Genomic DNA, 26,863 nt, shown 5'->3' with positions numbered 1-26,863 from the left:
TGATTCAATTCTATTGAATTAGCTTTTGCCTTTTTTTATCACTTTTGGTATTTGTATTTTCTTCGTACATCTTCCGGAAGGACCTGTCACCCTCTCTTTCCCTGAGCGCATAGTTCTCTCTTTATTTAATGATAGTAATTGGCCACCGGTCGTCCTTCCTGTTCTCATGCAGTACCGTTCGGCAACAGAGACTGACTTGCTTCTCCCTCAGCAACTTCCTATTTTTCCTAGCTGAGGGAAAAGGACGAGTATGATGATCGGGCTGGCGCAGGTGAGCAAAGTAAGCAAGCAGGCAGGCAGAGTAACGCCTTTCCATGCCAGTTCTCAGGCTGAAAACACTCTGCACTTACCGGCACCAGCACCAGCAAAGCAGGGTGGTGAGCACCAGCACAGCACCGGAATCTGGATCCACGCTGCTATCACACCCCGCAGCTCTCCGCAGCTCTCACTGTTCGACCACCAGCCTTCTGTCACAGCTCTCACCGCAATTACCGCAATCACCATTTACCGCCGTCTGCCACAACCCCCGCTGGCCCCCCGCTCATAATAGCAGCTACTCGACAAATATCAGATACCCGAGATGGAGGCAGCAGGCAATAAGTATGGGGTTGGGCTAACAGGTGCGGGTAGAGGGTGAGGGTCGGGGACCGGGGGGAGCCGGGAGCCGCGAGCCGCGAGGCGTCTCTTTTCCTTTTCCTCAGCTGCCACAGGTCAATGCGAAAAAACAGACTCAATATAGGGACTGAGGAGGAGTAGATGGGCAAATAGGCCTTCAATGACTTGATAATGAGGAAGCTTGATTTGGAAGCTCAAAAGGCTTGAGGCCATGAGTGTCTCAGCCCAGCAACAAGAAATATGGGTAGCTCAGGAAGTGAGCTTTGCTGAGTTGGAGGTGGAGTCCAGCTCAGATGGTGGCAACAAAACTGAATTTTCTAGTGCTGAGGAAGTAGTACACACACCCAGAGATGTGGCACCTGACTTGGAGGGGGTAAACATACACCAGGAGTTTCAAGGACATGAGGTAGCTCCAGTAGTGCGCAGTGTCCCTGAGGAGAATGGGGAAACTGACACAGGGGTTCATGGTCCTAGTAGTGGGAGGGACACTCTACTGACTCTAGATGAGAGGTGCAGGGAGAGGGGTTCCCCCAAGGTTGAAGTACTGGTATGTGAGTGTGAAGCCCGCCCAGAAAAGTGTGGGTTGAATGACAGAGACAGTCAGATACTGTCTTGCCAATCGCAGGAGAGTGGTGTGGAGTACGTGTGCGAGGCACTGGATGGTGAGGTGAAGGATCGTTTGGTTAACCCCTGTGGGGTCTCTGTGATCCAATTGTGGGAGAGCATATTGTAAGTCCCTGTTTTCCAGAGCTATGCCAACACCTGTTGGCGAGTGAGTTCTCTGACCCCAGGGAACTCACATTGGAGACAAACCTTTATGTGGATTTCAGAGGGTCTGGAGAGGCATTTGGGGGTGATCCTAACAAGAGTGGCTCAGGTATATTCCAACCCAGATTGGTGGAAGTGGTTCAGAGTAGCCCAGCTAGGTTCCGTTGTTGTGGGAGGGGTATAGGGATTCACGTCCTGTCTCAGTGGAGAAGGAGTGATTATGGGGCTGCGTGTCCCCAGGTGATCGAAACCCAGTCTCAGGGCCTGGATGGTTCATGAAGGGAACACCAGGTAGGGAGCCTAGGCTGTCCTGATGGGCCGCCCGTTGAGGGGCATCCCCTAGTGTCTGGTGAACTGGGAGTGTCTGCAAGCAGGCCTCCATCAGTTCTGGTGTCTGGCAGTGCCGCTCCTACGTGGATGGTGCAGAAGTCCAGACTGCGGGGTGAGAGGGAGAAAGAGTCCACAGTGGAAGAACCAGTGGGTAAGGGGCCAGCCAGAAGGGCTGCATCCCCAATGAATGACCATGGTGACACCACTTCTGTCCTGGGGGATCTTCACACACTGTCAGATGGACAGGGGTCAATAGATCTGCGCCAGGCAGACTGTCACACGACACATGAGTTATGTGTCACCCTCTGGGAGGGTATATGCACTCCCCAGGAAGTCCTAGTTTGCCAGGCAAGTGTTCAACCGCAGGGGATAGTGCCTGAGTTGGAGAGCCAAGTTCAGGTGTTGCCTAACCTGGAGGAAGGGGAAGCTGTAATCAGTGTCCTGACCGAGGTAGCTTCTAGGGGTACCACTCCAGTTGGGAGGGTGCAGTACTCTGGAAGGGGGTGCAGAGGGAGGGAGTCCTCACCTCTAACCCCGGTGCAGCCTGAGGGTTTAGACCCTAGGTTGGAGGCCCAGGTTCAGGGTGTCCCCACTGACCTGGAAATCCAGTTGCAGTATTTAACCCCTGAACTGGTGGGCTAATTGCGAAGAACACCTGCTACAGGTGCCCTGACAAATCTGGAAGGGGGTACCGCTCCAGGTGGGAGGGTGCGGAGCCCCAAGGAGTAGGACCGGGTGTAGGAGAGCCCACCCCAGTCTCTTGTCCATCCTCTGGGTACTGGCCTGGGGATGGCGGGTGAGGGTCAGGGTCAGGATGTTAGACCTGACCTGACAGGAGGGAGAGTGGACAAAGGGTGCCAAGCACCTGGGGCTACTGCCCCCCGCTCTCGGATGCCACAGAGGTTTGAGAGCCCTGAGAGGCATAAGGCCTGGGTCTCCTGCCTGACTACTGTCAGTGGCCACCGTTGGGACACACCTGTGAGCAAGCTGAGGTTAGGTGCTGCACAGATGCTGTCCACAGGTTAGCTTGGTGGACCCTGAGAGTATGGACAGAGGAATTGAACTGGGTTCAGATTGGCGTAGAACTGGAATATGCCCCTGCTGTTGTGGGCCAGGTCCAGGTCCAGGTTCTATCGCCCAAAGCAGGGAAGCCCATCAAGGTAGTGATTGCTCTGCCCTGCATTTTGGCTGGAAGGGGGTTGTGTTGGACTTGGCCCTTTTTGCAGGGTCATCCCTGAACTTGTTGCCTTCTTCCTCTATTTTTTCTGATCTGTTGTTGGCTGTGTTATGACTCTGGGCACTTTACCACTGCTGATCAGTGCTAAAGTGCATATGCTCTCCGTATTGTAATTTGATATATGGATTAGTGGTACCATGATTGGCTTGTTTGGTTTACTTTTCAGAACCTAGTACACTGCACTGAGTGTGCCCAGGGCTTGTAAATCCAAATGCTGCTGGTGGGCTTGCAGTACCGGTTGTGCCAATCACAGAAGCAGCCTTGTAAAATGTGTCTAAGTCCTGCCAATGCAGAGCCTGTGTGCAGTCTGGTACTGTCATGTTGACTGGGCACTTGCACCCGCTTGCCAGTCCCTAAACCTTCCCTTTTCTTCATATCAGACACCCCTATGGTAGGCCCAAGGGCAGGGTGCATTGTAAGTATAAGGTAGGACATGCCCTGGTGTGTGTGGCATGTCCTGACAGTAAATTACAGCCATTTTCGTTTTTCACTATTGCAAGGTTACCTGTTCTCCATAGGCCAGAATAGGCAGATAGATTATTACATTTTATAATCTAACTGACTCAGAGAACATGGTTGAAATTCTCGTTTAGTATGCCTGGACTCAGAATGATAAAATACATCTTTTAGTGAAGTTGGTTTTAACATTCTGTGTTTGAAAATACCACTTTTAGAAAGTAGGTATTTTCTTGTCTAACTATCCAGGCCTGCCTCTGCTAGGTTGTGTATTCCTTGTCTGGAGTTTGAGTGACAGGGCTGGGGATTCCAGGAGACAGAATGAGTCAGCCCAGTGGTGAATAGAGAGATCTGCATCTAGATAGGTGGGAAGAGTTGCACCTGGGACCAGAATAGGACAGTGCCTGCCCCCCACAGTGCTGGCTCCGCCCCCTGTGGTGTGTCTGATGTTTCTGCCCTGCACTGTGAAAGGAGAGAATGAATCATGTCAACAAAGTGCTCCAGGGCTGTGCTTTCCCTCCACAATACTGGCTCCACCTCCTGTGGGACGTTTGATGTTTCTGCCCGCACTGTGAAAGGAAAGAAGGAATCATGTAAACAGAGTGCTTCAGAACTGGTTTGGACTGGGCAAAGGCCCCTCTGCCCTCAGAGGACAAAGGATTTTGGGGTATAAATATTGGGACACTGATCCTAAGAAATTAGATCACTTTTGGACTACAAGAAGAAACCTTTGCTGAGGAGAGGAACTGGAAGAAACTGAGGAGAGACTATCCCTAAGCTGAAGTGCTGCTTGGGGAATTGGGCTGCAGTGTTTGCCTGACTGCCAAAGAAACGAGAAAGCACTTTGTGTGCACTTTATTCGACTTGTGAAGGATATCCAAGGGCTTGGAAGAGAGCTTGCCCCTGACCGAAATCTCAGGACAGTAGACTTCACAAGCCTTTGTGGATTGCTGCTAGAAATGCTGTTTTAGTGTCTACAGAGTCAGAGAGCTGTGAACGAATCTCACGACCGGCCCGGTGTCCTGTAGGCACCGCATCGAACAACGTCGGCATCAAACAATGTAAGCTCTGAGCTCACCGACTCCGTCCTGACACCGTCACTGAGCCGTTGCCTGTACCGCAACTTGTGGACACCGCGACGTGCAACACCTCGCTACACCAACCCGTCCTGTGAACACATCGGAGTTGGGCAACGCCTGCACGTTTTGCGGCGCACCGCCCGACTCGTACCGCTGTCCAGACTGATCGACGCCAGCTTCCAAACTCCGGCTCTGTCGCCGTACCGCAAGCTGCAAGCACCGCAGCGAACAACGTCTCGCCCCGCAACTTATGCATCGGACCCACTGACTCTGTCAACGGGCCGTTGCCTGCACCGAGGAACAAAGCGACCTGAAACGCTTTCTTTTCTGCAACGCGACAAACGCCGAACACCGGCTTGCACGCCCATGCCTGCCGCATCAAGTGAAGGTACTGTGACCGAGTCTGTCTACACTTGAGTGGGCCCGTACTGATGCGGCCCGCTGGATTTGTTAGACTCTGTGTTATTTCAGCAATGCTGTAGCCAGACAGGGCTACCGACTCGCACAGAACTTTGATTTAAGCATTTTTAACAAGATCTCTGGATTCCTAATAGTATTGAGGATTATTTTTGTCATTTATGGTCTTGTGGTAACTCTATATAAAAGAAACTTAATTTTTATAAACATACAACCTGTGTGGTGTTCATTTGTAGTGTTGTCACTTGATTACTGTATGTGTTCACAAATGCTTTACATGCCTCTGTGATAAGCCTGTCTGCTCGTGCCAAGCTGCCAAGGGGGTGAGCAGGGGTTATTTTGGGAGTGTAACCCCTTACCCTGACTAGAGGAGAGGGCCCCTATATGTCACAAGTACCTACCTGTGCCAACTAGAGACCCCCAATGCTAACAGGAATGATACACCTAAGCCCCCCCCCCCCCCTTGTGACTGTCTAGGGTGAATGCACATCCCCAGCTCTTGTCATTCCAAAACCAGAGAGTGAATACACAAACAAGCAGAGGCACACAGAATGGTAAAGTAAGAAAATGCCCACTTTCTAAAAGTAAAATGAACAAATTATGGACGGAATGCGAACAATGCAAACATTCAACCCCAGTCACAAAGATGTGGGTTTAATCCATTGTTCTTTTGCCCATCACTCCACTCCAGTTTGGACCCAGCCATATGCAAATCAGTTTTGACCCTGTTCCTCATGGGATCAGTCCAGCCCGTACTACCAAGCCAGGTCCTCCCTGTGACCGGTTTCGGGACATCACCCCTTATCAGCTAGGCTAGCTTGAATCCAGTGGAGCAGTGAGCACGGAACCCACATCTGGGCATACCCTGCCAACTTATTATTTGTTGCTAAAGAGAGCGAGCTTGCAGATTAACTGCTCTTAATGATCTTCTCATTACCTTTACTTCAAACCTCAGGCAGACCTTAGCAGAGCCATGGCCTATCAATGCCAAGACTACTGCAACTCTTCCCACTTTGAGGTACCAAAGAAACAGACTGTGAAGCAACAAAGTGGTCAGCACAATGAACGAAATCTATGATTCAACTTCTGTAAGTCACAGAGACTTTGCTCTGAAGGATATATTTGGTTCTTGGTGAAGCAAAAATATACTCCTAGGCCCAGCACACCATCTACAAGCCCTTTACTGAACTACGCCCAAACACTCATATGTGAGCATCAGGCATCTTCATATTTGTTTCAGGCAAGTGTGATGTGGAGACAGAGACAGTTAAAAAATCTGAAAAATTTTTCACAGCTCGGTGAATTACTTTTTCTAGCCCAAATTATTCGAAAACGCTTCACTTCCTAAATTAGCCAAATGTGTCAGGGGACCAAACATCGCATGAATGAGTCGAGGATCTGCACTGTAGGTACAGTAAAGCCGTCATTGCTGCGCAGTCAACATGTGTCCTTGCCTTACCAATATCAATGCGATGCCCATTATGCCTTCCTTCTGTCCATTTCATTTGAAATCACCTGCCTGTCGCATTGCATATCATGACAGTGTGTGTGTTTGAAGTGCGAGGGCATAGGGTAGCTTGGGGAATGATTTTCATAACCTGTCTTGTGCTTTTAATTTCAATATTCTGGGGCTTCTTTACAAGCCCCTTGAGCCACTTTTGCGTCACTTTTCCCATGTTAAAAATGATGCAAAAGTGGCGCAAGGGGCTTGTAAATAAGCCCCTCTATATGTAATTTTCAAATATATTATTGCATATACATTTACTTAGGTCCACTGTGTAAACTTCATAAAGTTTCAAAGGAAGGTGGAGTTAAAATAATAAATGCGCAATTAGTGGAAATCAGCAGTTGGTTCTTCGCATGTGTGTGTGTGTGTGTGTGTGTGTGCTTGTGTGCATGTGTTTGTGCGCAAGCACACATGTTTGACTGTTCACGTGTTCATCGGCTTGTCTGTGTGTGTATAAATACATTCCTCAGCATGTGCAAATGACAGCATATGGGTTTATGAAGATGAATTATGTCATACGAGAGGAAAACTATATCATACGATGGCAGTAATTGATGCAAACAATTTTAATATTTACATACGATGTATATCCGATTGAAATGATGCAAATCACTGGGATATACAAATGCAATCCCTACCATATGCTGGCAACAGATCAACACAACCACCTACATGATAATTCAATCCATGGCACATTAATGTAATCGAAGGCATACAATGCCAGTGCTTCGAAAATTAATGCAAACCCGCACGATAAAAGCAATACTTAAAATATTATGCCATATTACAGTGATAAGAAGCAAACAGTGAGATGTATGCCACTCAATAAGGCTGTACGAGGCTACATGAGGCCAAACCTGTTCCAGATATATGGTGGGTTAGTTTATGCGGAAGGATAGAGACATATGAGGCTGAATTTTAGCAGAGGAAGTTGTACTTGACATATCATACCACTACATGGGCAAACAAGGAAGTTAAAACAAAAAAGGTTTCTGTTTCCAGATACCCAAGAGCCTAGCTCAAAGAAGTAGTACAGTCAGCACACACTGGGGTTGACCGTGAGACATATGTTAATGTGTATAAAAAAGGAGAATTGCTCCTTTTTTTTAGGTGTCCCCTCACTCACCGGGGTTGCCCCACGGTGACATGCTTCATCATTGGGGCCATCCCAGTCCTCTACGGGCTGGGGCGTGCTACGACTTGCGGAGTTACGTAGGAGCACTTTTAAGGACTATGTGTGGTGCATGTGTTATTGTGGGGAGTGGACTATGTGTTGTAAGATAAAAATACCTGCCCAGTAGGTTTTCAATAAACTTTATTCCGGCCTCTAGGTGGTAATATTAAAAACGGGGTGGGGAGATAGGCTACCCTAAACTCAATGTGTTCAGATGTTCCTATCAACTCCTATAGTCGACATGTTTCGTGCATACCCCAAGCACTTCTTCAGGACTACACAGGGACCAGCCCTGTGTTCGCCACTCCTTAACTCTCCAATTTAGAATTAATCAGAATTACTTTTTAAATGCAGCAAACTATATTAAGTTCATGCAGACAATACCTACGTATTTTGTTTCCAGAAAACACGTGGTTCCTGTAAGATAAAAAACTTCTTAAAAAATCATGGGGTGAATACCCCCAAAAACTCATCACACATAGTTGGCAGGCAGAAAATATGGTGATTTTCTGTGATCTAGAAAACGGACATAATGACCGTGGTTGTTTTCATGCACAAAAACGTGACTTATTTCATGCATAATAACGTGAAAAAAAACGTGAAAAAAACACACCACTCTCAGTGACACACCCAAGCATTCATCAGTCACACTCACTCATACATACTTTTCAAGAGACCTAACTGGGCCCCATGGAGTCGGAGGGGTATCGATATCCTAGCAACTCTGATGGAAGAAGAAAACGAGGTTTTTGTAAATAACCACAGGTCGGCGCCGGATGGCGATAATAGCCACATCCTTTCTTGGGCCCCAAAAGCCCCGTCCAAACTTACTTGTGCACCGGATACCGCCCGCATTCAGGCACCTACTTGTGTCCCTCCGGTCCGGATGTTATCGGACTGGGGGATGCGGTGTTCTATATGAAGGAGTGTCGTTACGCTGTTCACGCTCCACGTGTGGCCACCCTAACGTGAACTAGAGCGTAACGCGCCTACCGCCTCTAGACTGTGCGGCGGCCATCTTGAGGGTACCGATTACGTTTTCATATAACGAAAACGTTTTAAATGGTGCTCTAAGTTCATGGAAGTGCCTAAAAAATAATTTAGGATGATATGTGAAATATGATACATATTATCAGGCATTAATTCCGCTTGGTCATTTTTCAAGTGCATCCATCACATCTTAAGTGTGCAAAGCGCTGGTGAAAGGGGTGTCCAATAAATATCATTCTTTCTATATGCTTTTAGTATATAGTGTTTAAACACTGTTGGTTATTCCTCGCTTTTTGTTAGATGATATAATCTTGCTAAGATTCGCAGAGTGGATTAAGTTACCCTTATCCTTGCTCACAGATAGTTTTTGAAACAGAAGTGGTTATGTTGCTCCATTAGTCTGTTATCTTATTTCTTAAATAGACTAATGATAAATCAATCAAAATAAATGGATTTTGCGAGAGGAGTCGAAATAACATCATCAGTGTTTTGAGATGTGTCAGTTCGGTAATCATATCGACACACATGATGCTCAATGAGTTTTGTTCTATATGAGTAGACACTCATATCAACAGAATTCTTCATGTGAATTGACCCCAGGGGATATCGTCATTGAGTCCCACAATGTGTGAACGGAGTCTGAACACCCAACGTTGTTCTTTCTCAAGTAGTTTCTTTTCCATGTCAGCATGGGGCTGTTGGGTTTCCAAAACTACCCACCGTAAATCGTTGGGTGTGTGTGCCATTTCTAAAAAATGTGTGGTCATCTTTGTGTTCGAGTGTTTACACCTGAAATTGCTTCGATGTTCCACCATTCTCGTGTTGACCTTTCTGGTGGTCATTCCTATGTAATGCAGATTACATAGGAATGTGAAAAACTACAACAAAGACAGTATCCCAAAAGGATAGTTCAAAGAGCAAAGAAAAGAGCATCCAATAATAACAGGGAGGCACTGCTGGAAGCAAAACAAAAGGAACCACCAACAGACACCTCTGAAAGAAGACCCATCTGCATCACTACCTACACGGTAGCTTCACAACAGGTAACGAAAATTGTAAAAAAAAACACTGGAAAACATTGAACAGTGGAGGTCTGAATATCACCCAACCTATGTTCAGTCATCGAAAAGGAAAAAACCTAAAAGATCTGGTGGTTCATACGCGTCCAAGGAATGTGGAAGGTCCGATCAGAAGACTGCATCCACTACCAGTAGGTCATCACCCATGTTCTAACTGTAGTGTATGCCACCTTACCAAAACTACAAAACAGGTGACATGTAACACAGGCCTTGTGTGGGACCTGAAGAATTTCTCGAACTGTAACACGTCAGGGGTCGTATACATGATCACATGTATATGCAATCTGCATTACATAGGAATGACCACCAGAAAGGTCAACACGAGAATGGTGGAACATCGAAGCAATTTCAGGTGTAAACACTCGAACACAAAGATGACCACACATTTTTTAGAAATGGCACACACACCCAACGATTTACGGTGGGTAGTTTTGGAAACCCAACAGCCCCATGCTGACATGGAAAAGAAACTACTTGAGAAAGAACAACGTTGGGTGTTCAGACTCCGTTCACACATTGTGGGACTCAATGACAATATCCCCTGGGGTCAATTCACATGAAGAATTCTGTTGATATGAGTGTCTACTCATATAGAACAAAACTCATTGAGCATCATGTGTGTCGATATGATTACCGAACTGACACATCTCAAAACACCGATGATGTTATTTCGACTCCTCTCGCAAAATCCATTTATTTTGATTGATTTATCATTAGTCTATTTAAGAAATAAGATAACAGACTAATGGAGCAACATAACCACTTCTGTTTCAAAAACTGTCTGTGAGCAAGGATAAGGGTAACTTAATCCACTCTGCGAATCTTAGCAAGATTATATCATCTAACAAAAAGCGAGGAATAACCAACAGTGTTTAAACACTATATACTAAAAGCATATAGAAAGAATGATATTTATTGGACACCCCTTTCACCAGCGCTTTGCACACTTAAGATGTGATGGATGCACTTGAAAAATGACCAAGCGGAATTAATGCCTGATAATATGTATCATATTTCACATATCATCCTAAATTATTTTTTAGGCACTTCCATGAACTTAGAGCACCATTTAAAACGTTTTCGTTATATGAAAACGTAATCGGTACCCTCAAGATGGCCGCCTCACAGTCTAGAGGCGGTAGGCGCGTTACGCTCTAGTTCACGTTAGGGTGGCCACACGTGGAGCGTGAACAGCGTAACGACACTCCTTCATATAGAACACCGCATCCCCCAGTCCGATAACATCCGGACCGGAGGGACACAAGTAGGTGCCTGAATGCGGGCGGTATCCGGTGCACAAGTAAGTTTGGACGGGGCTTTTGGGGCCCAAGAAAGGATGTGGCTATTATCGCCATCCGGCGCCGACCTGTGGTTATTTACAAAAACCTCGTTTTCTTCTTCCATCAGAGTTGCTAGGATATCGATACCCCTCCGACTCCATGGGGCCCAGTTAGGCCTCTTGAAAAGTATGTATGAGTGAGTGTGACTGATGAATGCTTGGGTGTGTCACTGAGAGTGGTGTGTTTTTTTCACGTTTTTTTTCACGTTATTATGCACGAAATAAGTCACGTTTTTGTGCATGAAAATAACCACGGTCATTATGTCCGTTTTCTAGATCACAGAAAATCACCATATTTTCTGCCTGCCAACTATGTGTGATGTGTTTTTGGGGGTATTCACCCCATGATTTTTTAAGATGTTTTTTATCTTACAGGAACCACGTGTTTTCTGGAAACAAAATACGTAGGTATTGTCTGCATGAACTTAATATAGTTTGCTGCATTTAAAAAGTAATTCTGATTAATTCTAAATTGGAGAGTTAAGGAGTGGCGAACACAGGGCTGGTCCCTGTGTAGTCCTGAAGAAGTGCTTGGGGTATGCACGAAACATGTCGACTATAGGAGTTGATAGAAACATCTGAACACATTGAGTTTAGGGTAGCCTATCTCCCCACCCCGTTTTTAATATTACCACCTAGAGGCCGGAATAAAGTTTATTGAAAACCTACTGGGCAGGATTTTTATCTTACAACACATAGTCCACTCCCCACAATAACACATGCACCACACATAGTCCTTAAAAGTGCTCCTACGTAACTCCGCAAGTCGTAGCACGCCCCAGCCCGTAGAGGACTGGGATGGCCCCAATGATGAAGCATGTCACCGTGGGGCAACCCCGGTGAGTGAGGGGACACCTAAAAAAAGGACCAATTCTCCTTTTTTATACACATTAACATATGTCTCACGGTCAACCCCAGTGTGTGCTGACTGTACTACTTCTTTGAGCTAGGCTCTTGGGTATCTGGAAACAGAAACCTTTTTTGTTTTGACTTACTGTTTGGAGGACGAACCTAGCTGACTATCCTCTAACTCCCCTTCCTATATGCAAACAAGGAAGTTCCCAGAAATAATGGCTGAATCTGGGCATATATATGACTAAAGCTGCGCATTCAAGAATGTGCATTTGTATATCTAAATGTGAAATAGTAGCACAGAACATAGCAAGTGCATAGGTGGGGATGTAGTGATTTACTGGGGGGAAATGCTGCCACATACTTACACAATTTTGAATTTTAGAGAATTTCAAGCAGAAGGCTGGGGAAACTATTAGTTTATTTACTAAAAAAACAAAGGTTAGAATTTGGGTACAAAACGGATACAATTGCATAAAATATCAGCCAAATATTTAGAGAAAATGACATGTGGTGTTTGTTGCCAAGCTAATTGCTTCTCTAAGGTAGGCATGTTAGTATTTGGGAGCAAACATATTATATTTATCGAAAATGACAAGTGTAAACTTTTTCGCATAATGGGAGCATTTGGAAAAAAAGTCCAGTTTATATTTGAATGGCAATGTAACCTTTTGTTGCAGATGTTATGGCTTGAGGTCCATGGTGTTACAGTGAATCCCTCCTTCCCATGGAAGTTATTCAATTAGGTATGTGTGTTAGAAATTGGGCTACTGGTTGTCTGGGGTGTGAAACTGGTCAAGCAGCAACCACAATCCTAGTCAGGGTAAGGCACAAGCAAACTCCAAATTAACCTGTGTTCACACTCTGGTAACTTGGCACAGAGCAGTCAGGCTTAACTTAGAGGCGATGTGTAAAGTATTTGTGCAACACTTCCAACAGTAAAAAAGTGAAAACACCATACAAAAATATCCCAGACCAGGTTAGAACAATAGAACTTTCTTTAAAGAATAAAACAAGACCATTATGACAGAAATCCAGCAATAAAACCTTAGATACTCAATTTTTAGGTTTTAAGCCAAAATAGAGCCAAGCTCCTACTGGAGCTATCTGGCCTTGCCAGATGGGGACAAATTTGCAAGTTCAGGATGACCCCGATTGCCTGTAGGCCAGCTATAAATATTCAGTTAGGCCCACTGAACAAAGTACCATGGTCCTGGTTGCAGAGCATTGTGCGGATCCACGTCGAAGATGCACCGTGCAGTAGAAGTGATACAGCAGTTCTGAGATGAGGCGGGGCTGCGATGCGAGGTCCTGGTGCATCGTAGTTGAGGATCCTATTGCTGGGGCTTGGGATGCGAAGTCCTAGCCTCGGGATGTGGTATGCAACTGGTGATGTGTCTGTTCTGATGAGTTGCAGAGACTGGCGCTGTCATCAAGGCTGCCATCGACGAGAGAAGAGCCACTTCCAAGGGTCCAGGATTAGGATGGCACCACTTGGCGAGGTAAACTCACATATGGCAGAGTTCAAGTGTAGATGCAAGGAGGTTGGAAACCTATTATGTCCCTGAGGCTTCAGATCAGGAGACCAGCCAACTAGCCTTTGAAGTCTCTCTGGCTTCTGGGTTCAAGAGATGCTGGTCTAGTCCCTCTAACCCTGGCAAGAGGGTAGCAAGTGAGCACAGCAGGGCAGCAGTTCCTTCAAAGTAGCAGTCCAGGAGAGTGGCAGTCCTTTTAGCAGCACAGCAGTCCATCTTCCTGGCAGAGTATCCAAAAGTACAGAAGTGTACTGAAGTGATTGGGGCCAATTCACAAAGGTAAACTGAGATGAAAGTCATAATTTACGACTTTCGTATTCACAAAGGGCATTTAGCGAGTAGTAAATGCCCTTTGTGAATATTGAAAGTCATATTATTAGACTTTTGTCTCAGTTTCCCATTGTGAATCGGACCTGTTGTGTCTGAGGTAAGTGGGGAGAAGCTTCTAGAGGCATACCTTTGAAGTGCACAGATGCCTTGCCTTTCTTGGCTCTAGCCTAACTACAGGGGGTATGCCACCCTTTGTGTGGAGACAGGACACAGTCCATTCAGGTGTAGTGATGGCCCACTTAGTCCCACCTAAGCTCCCATTGTGTGTAGTTGTCTAGGAGGAATACACAAAGCCCAACTGCCAACTACACCCAGTCATGTGACCAGAGACAGGTGAAGAAACCAAATGGCAAGGACAAGAAAAGGCATCTTTCTAAAAGGGGCATTTGATGATTTGTAATTTAAGATCCAACTTCGCCATAAATTTGAATTATAAATTAGGATTCCAGAGACAACAAACTTGAACAAATTATATCTTCCATTTGGAAATTACACCTATACATTGTAATTAGGTAATCCCAATGTTATCCTTGAGAGGTACAGGCCATGCAGTAGCGAAAAATGAATTTAAGGGTTTAATACTACCAGGACATCTAGAACGTATAAGCACATGTCCTGTTTTTTAAATACATTACACCCTGCCATCTGGGTTTTTCAGGACTTTTGTGAATTGAAAGTAAGGTTTCGACCAAGCAAAATGTTGTTTTTTTTGCCAGGTTGACATGGCAGTTTATACTGCACACATAGGCTTTGCAATGGCAGTCCTGAGATTGTTGAAAGGGCTACTTAAAATGGTGGCACAATTAGTGCTGCAGGCCCACCTGTAGCATTTAATCTACAGGCCCTGGGCACAGGTGCTCTTTACTAGTGATGTAAAAGTAAATTAAATATGCCAATTGAATAGACGCCAATGTTACCATGTATTAGGAAAACAGTAAAAGCTCTTTAGCATTAGTAAGCAGTGGTAAACTGTGCAGAGTCCTACGGCCAGCAAAAACACAGTCAGCAACAACAGGTGGTCTGAAGGCAAATATTAAGGTAAACCACAACAAGGAGGCCAGGTATAACAATGTGGAATAAATGTATGATCTGGATTTATATTTTCTAAACTTGAAATCCCTATATATGTTTATGCTGAATGTCTACAGTTTCTGTAAGGTCATAGCCTGCACTTCTAGACTTCGTAAAGAGTGTGTAAAGCGCCATGCTGTGCATACTTAAGCTATGCAAAACAATACTGTATAGTAAATATGATGTGTCTTTTATAAAGTGCTTATATCCCAAATCTGCCATTTGTTACCACTGTCAATAGCATTTGGTGCTATCCAACTCAATGAGAACGTAATTTGAGGAGTGTTTTTGATCCCTACTCTTGCAAGATTTCTATTTTCTGAGCTGTAGATATGTCAAGCTTTTTAAGACTCGTTTAACTAGACGGGTTTCTGCTCTCTATGCCCACAGTTTGTGAGATCGTTAGAGCTTATTTTTCCCACTCAAGTTTCTCTTTTAATATATGGCCTATATTGCTCCTCTTTCAGCCCTCTGCTATTTAACATATACATGGCCCCTCTCATCTCCGTGATATCCTCCTCTTTCGATATCGAAGTAACAGCATACGCTGACCATACGCAATTGATCTTATCCCTGGAGAAAGATTTCACTAAGGCAGAATTTAATTTTAAACTATGCCTAACAGAGGTCATCCAGTGGATGAAGCTTAACCGTCTCAGATGTAATACCAAAACCACTGGCTCTTGGGCTTCAGTTGCCACGTGAATGAACAAACCAGGCGGCACGCGCCCAGCTGTGGGTTTATGGTGTGTCTTTTAATATTACACAACAATCGCACTCAATATATCACCAGATAATTACTTACATAAAAGTACCACCAAGTCCACCCCCACCAGTAGCTCGGGATGAGCTCTCCATTGACGCTGACTTGCACTGTATAGTAACCCTGTGGCATGGCTCTGGGAAAACACGGAAAGAACGAGAAATGTTTGTAAACGCACAATGAATCTGGTATTTATATACAAGTGAGTTCACTGTAGAAAGTATTTATCCTTTATAATTTGTGTTATTACTTTCCAATTCTTGTTGAACTTGCATGAGAAAAACGATAATTAGATCTGAAATGTAAAATGAAATATATTTAAGATAAAATATATATTTTACCGGGTGTAGCACGTTAATAGGTTGGAGTGACTGGCAGCTTTTTCCACATCACACGGAAAAGACTGAGTCGACGATACCATCAGTACTGAGTTCCCCTCGTTATTGTTGTTATTGTTGTCGCCGTTGTAGTCAAACTGGCTGGAGTCAGCGAAGCCTGAAAAGGGGAAACAAATGAACTATTGTATAGACACGTTTGTTTCACAATCAGATAAACTATATAAGGTTTTAAAGTAACCCTAGCGTTTTTATAAAGATATTTTTCTAGATGAATTATGAGTGGAAAATCGTTCAGTTTTTGACGCTTTCTCCCAACCAGAAGCCGGTTTGGCTTCAATGTAACTTGCAGTCGAGAACATGGCAGATTGAAAATTAAACCACTAAGGCCCTCATTACGAGGTGGCTGGAATTTGGTGTGGGGATACTGGGTGGGTTGGGGTGTACATTGGGGTCGGGTCAGTATCCTCACTTATTTTGTATACATTCCGGGGAGAAAACTATTGACGTTTTCTACCTATTCTGAGCAGGCAGAAGGTGTTGCAGTGTAATGCTGGACACGTGCTAGTGTCTCTGCAGCGCCAGTTTTACCAGTCACTGTCTTGAGGGCTGGCCACACTCACACCCATCCAAGACAGGCGTCATGAGTGACGTTGGCCTTCTAATAAAAGGGCCTGAGTGCACATGCTTGTGGCCAGCTTACTACGCATACTCACTGTGTCTGCATTATTATCACTTAGCATGTGGACCTGGGGCCCACAATTTTACAATGGTGAAGGAAGGGGTCCTGTCCTGGTGTTTGCTGCCAATTATTCTGCTTGTGGGGGAAGAGTAGCCTAACTGTCCCCCGAACCAGCTGCCAACAAAACACATAATGGAGAAGAAAACGGTGCCACTATCAAGATGCTGGTGAAGGACGGGAGCTGCAAAGTATGCCAGGACTTGACATATCTATGCCACATACTGCATGCAGCACCCGCAGGGTCTCTGAGCAGGCTGCCATAAAGCCAGAAGGGAGTAGTGCTGTCCCACAGAAGCGGAGGAACAAGGGGAGCTTGACCCTTAGAGGACAAGTGAGGAGGCTGGGCCTAAATATATACGTAATCAAACAAGAGTGCCTCCCACTAACCAATCACAGCCAAATTCAAGGCAAGTTGAAGACGCTATTTGTCGTTTTCAACAAGGTACTTTTATTTATACCAGTTACTTTTTTAGTTATACTATGTTTGTCAAACACAACATATGATGAGCAGACAAGACCTGTACATATCATGAATTTTAAACAAAGTTAGGTTATTCAATACAACACAATGTCAAAATTAAATGTGGTCCTGAATGTGGTCGCAATTATACAAAAATCAATGTGAAACAGACAGAAACATTGGACATATATAACAAATACATGGTGCAACACATTTTTACATAAGTAGAAGGTTTGATTAAAGCAAAAAAAGTGGAATGAAAAGAAAGGAAGAATTAGGAAAAGGAGCGCGAAAGTAAATTCGAGACTCTTTTTTGTCGCCAGCAATAGCTTGAAAATAAATTGTCCTTTTCTAATTGGCCGACGCGTTTCGAATCCAGGGGTTAACTATCAGGATTCTCATCAGGGCATAGTTAATCTGTCTGTAGAATTACAAAAAGGAAAAAGTTTTTAAGTATCATGAATAAGCGAAGAGGCAAGAATCCTTATGATGTGACAATCAGCTAAAACCTACCGCTTTTTAAAGAAGCTAATTCAGCGGGAAAGTGATTTCAAGGTTGATGAGGACGGCTGTCTATTGCGGAAAGAAGGGCTCTGCGGCAGTTTACTTTCGCGCTCCTTTTCCTAATTCTTCCTTTCTTTTCATTCCACTTTTTTTGCTTTAATCAAACCTTCTACTTATGTAAAAATGTGTTGCACCATGTATTTGTTATATATGTCCAATGTTTCTGTCTGTTTCACATTGATTTTTGTATAATTGCGACCACATTCAGGACAACATTTAATTTTGACATTGTGTTGTATTGAATAACCTAACTTTGTTTAAAATTCATGATATGTACAGGTCTTGTCTGCTCATCATATGTTGTGTTTGACAAACATAGTATAACTAAAAAAGTAACTGGTATAAATAAAAGTACCTTGTTGAAAACGACAAATAGCGTCTTCAACTTGCCTTGAATTTGGCTGTGATTGATTAGTGGGAGGCACTCTTGTTTGATTACGTCCCACAGAAGCGGAGCACTTCCAGCCACACAGGCACAGCTGGTCTGGGTGTCAAGGCTGTAGTATCCGGCTGGATACATTCTAGTGTTTAGCCTGTGATGTAAAACACTCTAAACCCACCCACCACAGGCGTCACCAGTCGTATCGTATCGTATCGTATCGTAAGGGGTGCTTGTAAAGCGCACTGACACCATGGGTTTCCTGGCGCTGGTTGGAGGTAAAGAAGACAGAAAGACTAGCCAGATTGGGGGAAAAGCCAAGTTTTTAGAGATTTACGAAAAAGAATCAGAGAGTTAGAAGTTTTAAGAGAGAGGGGGAAAGAGTTCCAGAGCTTGGGGGCCAGGTAGGCAAATCTCCGGCCTCCAGATCTGCAGAGCTTATAGGAAGGGACGGTCAAGAAATGGAGGTGAGAGGATCTCAAATTGCGGGATGGGCAGTAGGGTCTGATGAGGGATTTCACAAAGGCGGGGCAGGGGCCAGCTAATGACTTGAAGATAAGGCAGCCGATCTTGAAGGCTGCCCTAGAGATGACAGGGAGCCAGTGGAGTTTGACAAGGAGGGGCCTGGCGGATTGCCACTTCGGAATCCCTAAGGCCAATCTCGCCGCCTGATTTTGGACCACTTGCAGTCTAGCCGTCGATGTTTTAGGCAGACCATGGTAGATCGAATTAGAAAAATCTAGGCGGAAGAGGACGAGGGCCATGATAACCTGCAGGAGGGCATCAGGTGTAAGAAGGTATGCCACTTTCCTGATCCTGCGCAGTTGGTAGATACAGGACGAGACCACGGTCCCCACCTGCGGCCCTAGGGATAGGGCGGAGTCAATAGTGACCCCCAGGCTCTTCACCGAAGCTACAGGAGGGGGAGAGGGGCCCAGTTCCGCCGGCCAGAATTGTGGCCCCCAGAAGGTGGCGCTCCTACCAGGAAGAAGGAGCTCCGTCTTCCCGGAGTTCAGCTTTAACTGGTTATGGCCCATCCACTGGAGAATGTGGGACATGACTGCCTGAAAGTTGGAGATAGCAGAGGGGGAATTAAGAGAAAAGATGAGTTGCAGGTCGTCCGCGTAATTAAATACAGTAACGTCCCACTGCCTCAAAGAAAAAAGAAGGGGGCGAAGATAGAGATTGAAAAGAAGAGGAGACAAAGAGGAACCCTGGGGGACCTGCATATAAAGCAGTAGCCCCGGCCATGTGAACTTCCAGGTCGACAAGCCACCCCGCTGCGATCTGAGAGCCATAACCACCCCATATCACACCCGCTGCCAGTACGATTAGGGAAAGTCGGGGCAAAAGACACCCGGACAAAGACTTCAGCGTCCATCGGTAAGGCCCTGCAGCTGTCCCCGTGCACATGCCCCACAGCAATCCACCAGTGGAGCCCCAAGTGCTGCAGAGAAACTGCCAACTGCATCCCCCTTGGGCACCTTCTCTCTGTGCCCCGCGAGGAGCGTCTCGCCAGCAGTGTCCTGAAGCAGCAAAATAAGACACTGAGTGTCCTGCTGGCAAAGGAAAGGACGGTGCTCAACTCCCCCCCTCTCTCATCAGTGGAGGAGAGTGAGCCCGTAACGCCTCCTGGAGCGGCCACAAGGACAACGGCCATGCCCCCGGCCACCAGCTTGCACCAGGCACAGCCCGCCGTACTGGAAAAGCGGCCGTGGCCTGTGCATGCTCAATGGGGATTTGGGGGGGGCGGCCGACCATCGGGAGGCTTGCCCCCCCCCCCCCCCGGAAGTTTGGGGCAGTAGGGGGGGGCCAGGAGAGCACTGTGGTCCTGACGTGTTTGGGCTGGTTGGGCTGGGTGGGCTAGTTGGGCTCCTTTTGGGCTCCATTTGGGCTGGTCCAGTTTATAACCGGATATTTTGTGTCACTGCCCACCGTTTGTGGTGCAGTGACACAGCAGCCGGGTGACCGAGGAGAAAATTTTGTGAAAATTTTGTGTGCATAGGCCTGAGGCGTACGGCGGCGGGCGTGAGAGGCTTGTGTCAGGGCTCAGTGTTTAGCGGTAGCGGAGTGCGATACGCGGTCTTTACGGCGGTATGGCGGCCTTGAGGGACCCCAGAGTGGCCGAGGTGTTGCAGTTGTTGGGAGAGGCGGGCCGCATGGACTTCGTGCGGCCCGATCTCCAGGTAAGGCCGCCGCGGCGCGCTGCCAACGGCGCCGCAGCAGCGGTGCTGGCTTGTGAGCCACCGCGGTCTCAACCGCGGCCGGCTCCAAAGAGCGGGGGGGCGCGGAGGAGCGAGAGGCGGGGGGAAGCGTGTTGCGGAGGCTCAGCGGAGGATGGCACGAGGGGGAGCTGGGGGGACCAGGCGAAGGGGTTCTAAGAAGGCATTTGATTTTATGGATGGGGTGGGAGGAAGGGGGGAGGCGCCTGTGGGGACCAGGGATGAGAGGACGGCCCGCGAGGAGGATCCGGGTTTGGGAGGGCAGGGGGGGTGCGAGTTCTGGGGGTCAGGCGATGGCGGTGGAGGGGGGTGTGGATGGGGGGGATGTGGGTCTGGGGGCAGGGGGAGGTGCTGGGGCAGATGGGGGGGCGGGACGCGGGGGGGAAGCAGTGGCCCCTCGGGAGGAGCAGGGGGGGCCAATGGCAGGGGGGGGCGGGCTCCCCTCTGTTAATTGAGGAATCGGAGTTGGAGGAGGTGGGGGGTGGGGGGGAGGGGGGGACACTGACCTGGACTGGGGTTCGTCCTCATCAGAGGAGGGAGGGGACGCGGTGGGCCCGAGCAGGTCTCCGTCGCCGGGGCGGGCGCTGCGGGGAGGTGTGGTGGAAGGGGACAGGCGGCGGGGGAGTGGTGGAGACGGTGTGGAGGTGGGTGAGCGGCGGGGGGCAGCTGTGGGGGCGTGGGGGTTGCAGAGCCTCGTTTGGGGCTGGGGGGGCCGGTGGGCTGGGACTGGAAGGGGGATGGGGTCAGGTGGGCGGGGGATCCCGTCGCGGCGAGGTGGTCACTCGGTGGGGTGGGGGCGGGGGGCGCCGCAGGGATGGGGGAGGGATGGCGTGTGGGGAGAGGGGGCACGTGGGGGGGAGGTGACGGCCAGTTTTTCCACCCCGGCATGCTGGACTCCACCTTTTTTCCTTGGCAGGAGCTGTTAGGGAGGCGCTCGGGTGAGCAACATGCGGCTCCGCACCACCGAGAAGATGGGCCGGCTCTGTCTAGTACGGGCGGTCGAGCTCCAGCGAGGGACCTGGCAGGTGACCGCAACGAATGGAGGCGGGAGACGTCCCCGCCGCCGCCCCCCGAATGGTCGTTACGGCCGCCAGGGGCAGGGGTGGGATTGTGGATGCACATACTTCTGATTTTGGTGCGAGCGTGGCAGCGGGGCATGGGGGGGCGTGGATTTGGTGGACCTAATGCGGGTGTGTTGGGAGAAGGCGGGGTTGAGCCGGCTGGAACCCCTAGGAGGTGGCCGGGGGTGTGTGGATGTTGGTGACGGGGAGTCTGAGGAGGAGGGGGAGATTCGGGAGGAGGGGGGGCGAGTATTGTTGTTGGCAGTGTGTTACAGGTTCCGGCAAGGGAAGATGCGGTCAGAGTGACGGCCCCCTCAGCTCCACTGGTTAGGCGGCGGGATCCGGCGAGGACGCCGACCTTGACGCCAGGTAAGGTGGGAAACGGAGCGGGGAGTGGCAAGCGGCGCTGTGTGCAGGTTTCGGTGGGGACTGGTTCGGGGGGTGGAGACGGGTGGCGTCTAGTCCGCGGTAGGTACGTGCAGGACGCAGGAGTGGGTACGGACGGCGCGGCAGCTGGTGGCGACGGGTCAGGCGCGTGTGGCGGGTCGGCAGCGGTTGGCGCAAAAGACACGACGTGAGGGGGAAGGAGAGGTGTGTGGTGCCGGTGCGTAAGTTGCCGTACATGGGGCTGACTAAGCCGCTGGGAGCACACCTTTCACTAGCAACGAAGGAGAAGATATGGAAAGGGGAGTACATTGACATCCTGAAGCTACAGCACAGGGAGTTGACGTCAAAGGAGGGGTCAAAAGAGGAGGAGCAGGAATTAGCTAGACGCCCGAACGTGCCTCTGACGCTGGACAATTGGTCAGCGGCTTTCCTCATATACGCAAGTGTGTTTTGTGAGAAGTTTCCGGACCGCATCCGTCGCGCTTTTCAAATACATGGATGTGGTGCGGAGGGCACAGGTGACCTACGGCGGTTTCGCGTGGTCACATTATGACGAGGAGTTCCGGGCGCGCATGGCAGCCGATCCGAAAGCACAATGGGGGGAGCTGGACTTGGACTTGTACCAGCAGACGATGGGCGGGGCCAAGTTCAGCCGCATCATCTATACAGCCAGCGGTTTGCCGCTGGTGCCGCCCCCCTTTGCGGCCCGCCCCACCCGGGGGGGGCAGGGTGAGTCCAGCGGCCAGGCCACGGTCGGGGCTTGCTGGGACTTCAATAAAGGAGCGTGTGGGCGGACGGTGTGCCGTTTCCGGCACGAGTGCTCAAAATGCTGGCGGCGTCACCCAGTGCTGCGTTGCTGGGGGGTTGGGGGCCCCCCGGTACAGCTGCCTGCCCAAGGAAGTGCACAATCTGGGGGGGGGGCAGAGTGGCGGGAGGAGGGGAGGCAGAGGGGGGGAGCCGGAGCTTTGGGCAAAGGCTTGTACGCCGGTTAAGATAGAGCGGATGGAGCCCTGGTGTGCGGCATATCCGCAGGCGGAGGATGTTGCGGTGCTGCATCAAGGTTTTTGGGAGGGTTTTCGGCTGGGCTGATGGGGGATTTTGGTGTTCCCCTGGTGCCAGAGAAGACGCACGGTCCCAGTACGGTGTTGTCCTTTCTCGGAATTGAGCTCGACTCGGTCGCCATGGAAGCACGTCTACCGGAGGACAAGAGGTCGGCGATGTTGGCCTTAGTGCATGGAATGCTGGCAAAAAGGAAAGTGACGGTGCGGGAAGTGCAGGTGCTGTTGGGACATTTGAATTTTGCTTGTCGAGTGGTGCGGGCGGGCCGAACGTTCTGCCGGCGTTTCGGTTTGGCGTTGTCCGGTTTGACCTTGCCTCATCACCATGTGCGCCTGTCGGTGGGGATGAAGGAGGATCTGTGCATGTGGCGAGCGTTCCTGGGACGTTTCAATGGGGTGCCCATGGCACCGGCGGAGGACTGGGAGTGGGACGTCACCATGTACTCTGATGCAGCGGGCGGCGGTGGTTTCGGACTGTACTGGGATGGTAAATGGTGCGCAGAGCAGTGGCCGGCGCAGTGGCAAGCGGGGGGGGCGGAGCATTGCCTTTTTGGAATTGTTTCCGTTGGTGGTGGCAGTCTCGGTGTGGTCGGCGGAGCTGGCGCACAAGCAAGTGTTGTTTCGGGTGGACAACATGGCCGTCGTGCAGGTTGTGAACAGACAGTTGGTGCGGGACCCGCAGGTGTTGAAGTTGATGAGGGTGTTTTTGCTGCGTTGCTTGGATAATGACATCCTGTTTCAGGCGCGCCACGTCCCAGGGGTGGACAATGACACTGCGGATGCTTTGTCTCGTTCACAGTGGCAGAGATTCCATGGGCTAGCCACGGCAGCGGAGGAAGTCAGGACGCCGGTCCCGGAGGAACTGTGGTCGGTGGGCGAGGCCGGGTCTTTCAGCTGGTGAAGGCGTCGGTGGCAGTATCTACTTGGAAGGCGTACGATCAGGCCTGGGAGGAATTTCTTCTGTCTGGCGCGGTAAGGCGGGGGGACCGGTGGCAGCGCGAGGAGCAGGTGGTGAGGTTCATGTTGGCGCTTATGGACAAAGGTTTATCGCGGATGACGATTGCGGGCAAACTGTCGGCGGTGGCGTTCATGGGGAAGCTGTGGTGGGGATACCCCCCGTCGGCGGGGGAACTGGGAACCCGATTGCTGGAGGGGTGGGAGAGGGAGAGGGGTGCAAAAGTGCGGTTGCGTCGACCCATCACGGTGGCCTTACTGGAGGCGATCATTGGTGCGTTGCCAGCGGTGTGCAAGGATGGGGGACGAGACGGTGTTGTTTTCCACCCTGATGTCCTGGCTGTTTTTTGGAGCGTTCCGAGTATCGGAGTTTGGGGGCGCGAGAGGGAGGCGGGGGTGTTGTGGGAGGATGTGGAGTTGCGAACGCAGGAGGTGGCGGTGCGTTTGCGTCGCTCCAAGACGGACCAACGGGGGTAGGGACTTGGGTGGTGTTGGGCCCAGGCAGTCAGGAGGGGGTGTGTCCCGCGGCGTGGGGGAGGAGGCTGGTGGCAAGCAAGTGTGTAAGGGAGGGGGAGGTTTTTGGTTGAGGTGGCAGAGGCAGAGTGACGGCGGCTCAGGCGTTGTGGGTTCTGCGGCACGCCCTGCGGTACATGGGTGAGGACCCACTGGCTTTTGGGACGCATTCCTTTCGGATCGGGCCGGCGACGTAGGCGGCACGAAGGGGGTGGGGGAAGGAGGAGATACAGAGGCTGGGGAGGTGGAAGTCGGACTGTTACCGGACGTACGTGAGGATGCGGAAGGCGGATGGGGGGATTGTGCATTGATTTTCGCCTTCTGATATGTATGTCTTTGCAGGTGCTGTGGTGGGGCCGGAGGTGGCAGTTTTGAATGTGTACATTGTGGGCCACTCATTTGTCAAACGGGCAGAACAGGCGGAATGGGACAGACATCGGAAACTCAATTTGGGACTGGATGAAAGATTGTATCATTGTCATTGGAGAGGAAAAGGGGGTAGGCGTTGGCATGAGTTGATGCCTTTGTTGAATACGGTGGTCGGGGGGGGTGTGCCCGGATGTGGTGGTGATACATTTGGGCGAAAATTACCTGGTGCAGTGTAAGGGGCTGGCATTGGTCAAGCAAATGAAGAGGGACCTGAGGGAAATCAAAAAGCAGTGGGCGGGCTGTTTCGTGATTTGGTCCGAGTTTATCCCCAGGCGGGTGTGGAGGGGAGCAGAGCGCCCAGGGGCTATTGACAGGGCTCGGAGGAAGATTAACAGGGAGATGAGGGAATTCTGTGCCAAGGAAGGGGTAGGTATGATGGAGCACCCGGAGTTGCGCTACGGAGCGGTCTATTTTTTCAGGGAGGATGGGGTTCACATCTCTAGGTATGGAATGGAATTGTACATAGTGCAGCTGAAGGAGGCGTTGGATGGAGAGTTGGGGGTGCTCAGGTATCCCAGGAGGCAGGAGTACTATGGGGGGGGTCGAAAGTCGTTAAGCGGCTTTCGAGTGGCGTTTTTCCTAATAAGAAAGGGGGTTATTTGCAGGAGGCCTGGGGCTGTATCGGTAGGTGGGGGTTGAGGTCATTGAGGTCACTGAGGTCTTTGCTGTTGGGGGGTAGGGGGTAGGTTGCTGAGTGGATATTTGTATTTCGGTTGCAATGTTGGGGATACATTTAGGGGTGGGGGTGGGGGCTGTCAGGCAGTTGTTATTTAGTGAGCATTAGTTTTGTTCGGCACAGGCCAGGTGGGTGTTGTTCAGGGTGCACCTGATTCCAATAAAGCGGCCTTTATCACACTATTTTGGTGTCTGTTTCAGTGCTTCCCCCCCCCCACCTACTGGTGTGCCCCAATGGGAATTTGGGGGGGGGGCGCCGACCATCGGGAGGCTTGCCCCCCTGGGGAAGTTTGGGACAGTAGGGGGGGGGGGGGCAGGAGAGCACTGTGGTCCTGACGTGTTTGGGCTGGTAGGGCTGGGTGGGCTGGTTGGGCTCCTTTTGGGCTCCATTTGGGCTGGTCCAGTTTATAACCGGACATTTTGTGTCACTGCCCACCGTTTGTGGTGCAGTGACACAGCAGCCGGGTGACCGAGGAGAACATTTTGTCCCTCCCTCCCTGAGTTTTTTGCGGGGGGGTGTTTCCCTGCGGGGGGTCCTTGTTAGGTTGTGGCCTGATGGGGGGGTTTTGTTGGATGATGGTGCACTGGGGCGGTAAGGTGTCAGGAGTTGTGGTGTCGCTGGAACAGGTGCGGTTACTTGGTGGCGTTTTTCCTAATAAGAAAGGGGGGTATTTGCAGGAGGCCTGGGGCTGTATCAGTTATTGTTATTGTTATTGTTATTTTGGATTTGTATCGCGCCCAATCACCTGCAGGTCTCTAGGCGCTCGGAAATCGGTGGTAAGAACAATAACTTGGCAATCACAGAATAAAAGGCATCCACTGGCCTATATAGCACTCATGATTCTTCTGAACAGCAGTGTTTTTAGCACCTTTCTAAACCGTAGGAGGTTCCCTTCCCTGCGCAGCGTCTCAGGTACCGTGTTCCATAACTGGGGGACTAACACAGAGAAGGCTCTCCCTCCCTTGGTTACAAGTTTGTGCCGGGGACAGACCAATAACTGAGAATCTGAGGATCTAAGAATTCTCATTGGACTGTACACCACCAAGCGATCTTTAATGTAGGCGGGTGCCAGACCGTAGATTGCCTTGTGAGCTGTGCACAGATTCTTAAATTCCACTTGCTCTTGATAGGGAGCCAATGCAGGCTCTGTAACAGGGGAGATGCTTTAGTTCATCTTGGGAGCCTGAAGATGAGTCGTGCAGCGTCGTTCATGATGACCTGTAGCCTATTGGTCAGGGTTTTTGGCAGACCGAGATAGAGAGCATTACCGTAATCTATCCTTGAGATAACAGTGGCTGCTACGATTGAGCGCATCATGGATTGAGAAATGACGGGAGCTAGCTTCCGTAGCTGTCGGATGATATTAGTGCAGCTTCCCACCACGGAAGAGATCTGACTGGCCATTGATAGATCACAGTCCAGTTTGATCCCCAGGCTCTTTACATTTAAGCTAGGTTTTGGAGCCGGGCCTAACTCCGCAGGCCAGTAGAGGTCACACCATGGTGAGGTGGTAGATGGAATCACCAATACCTCGGTCTTAT

At 49.4% G+C, this 26,863-nt stretch overlaps 1 protein-coding gene across 1 annotated transcript in view; it reads right to left on the bottom strand.

Moving 5' to 3' along the window:
* The window catches only part of LOC147724578 (fibrocystin-L-like), a 1,433,379-nt gene that overhangs the window by 1,310,940 nt on the left and 95,576 nt on the right, over positions 1-26,863 (bottom strand). The window contains exons 4-5 of the mRNA XM_086966122.1: positions 15,884-16,037; positions 15,585-15,678 (exon numbers count right to left, since the gene is read on the bottom strand). Coding sequence (XP_086822248.1) covers positions 15,585-15,678; positions 15,884-16,037 — 248 coding nt within the window. The remainder of the gene's footprint in view (positions 1-15,584; positions 15,679-15,883; positions 16,038-26,863) is intronic.

The sequence above is a fragment of the Lissotriton vulgaris genome, chromosome 4_1 (genome assembly GCF_964263255.1).
Source record: "Lissotriton vulgaris chromosome 4_1, aLisVul1.2, whole genome shotgun sequence".
NCBI classification, from domain to species: domain Eukaryota; kingdom Metazoa; phylum Chordata; class Amphibia; order Caudata; family Salamandridae; genus Lissotriton; species Lissotriton vulgaris.
This window is presented reverse-complemented; position numbering and strand designations above follow the sequence as displayed.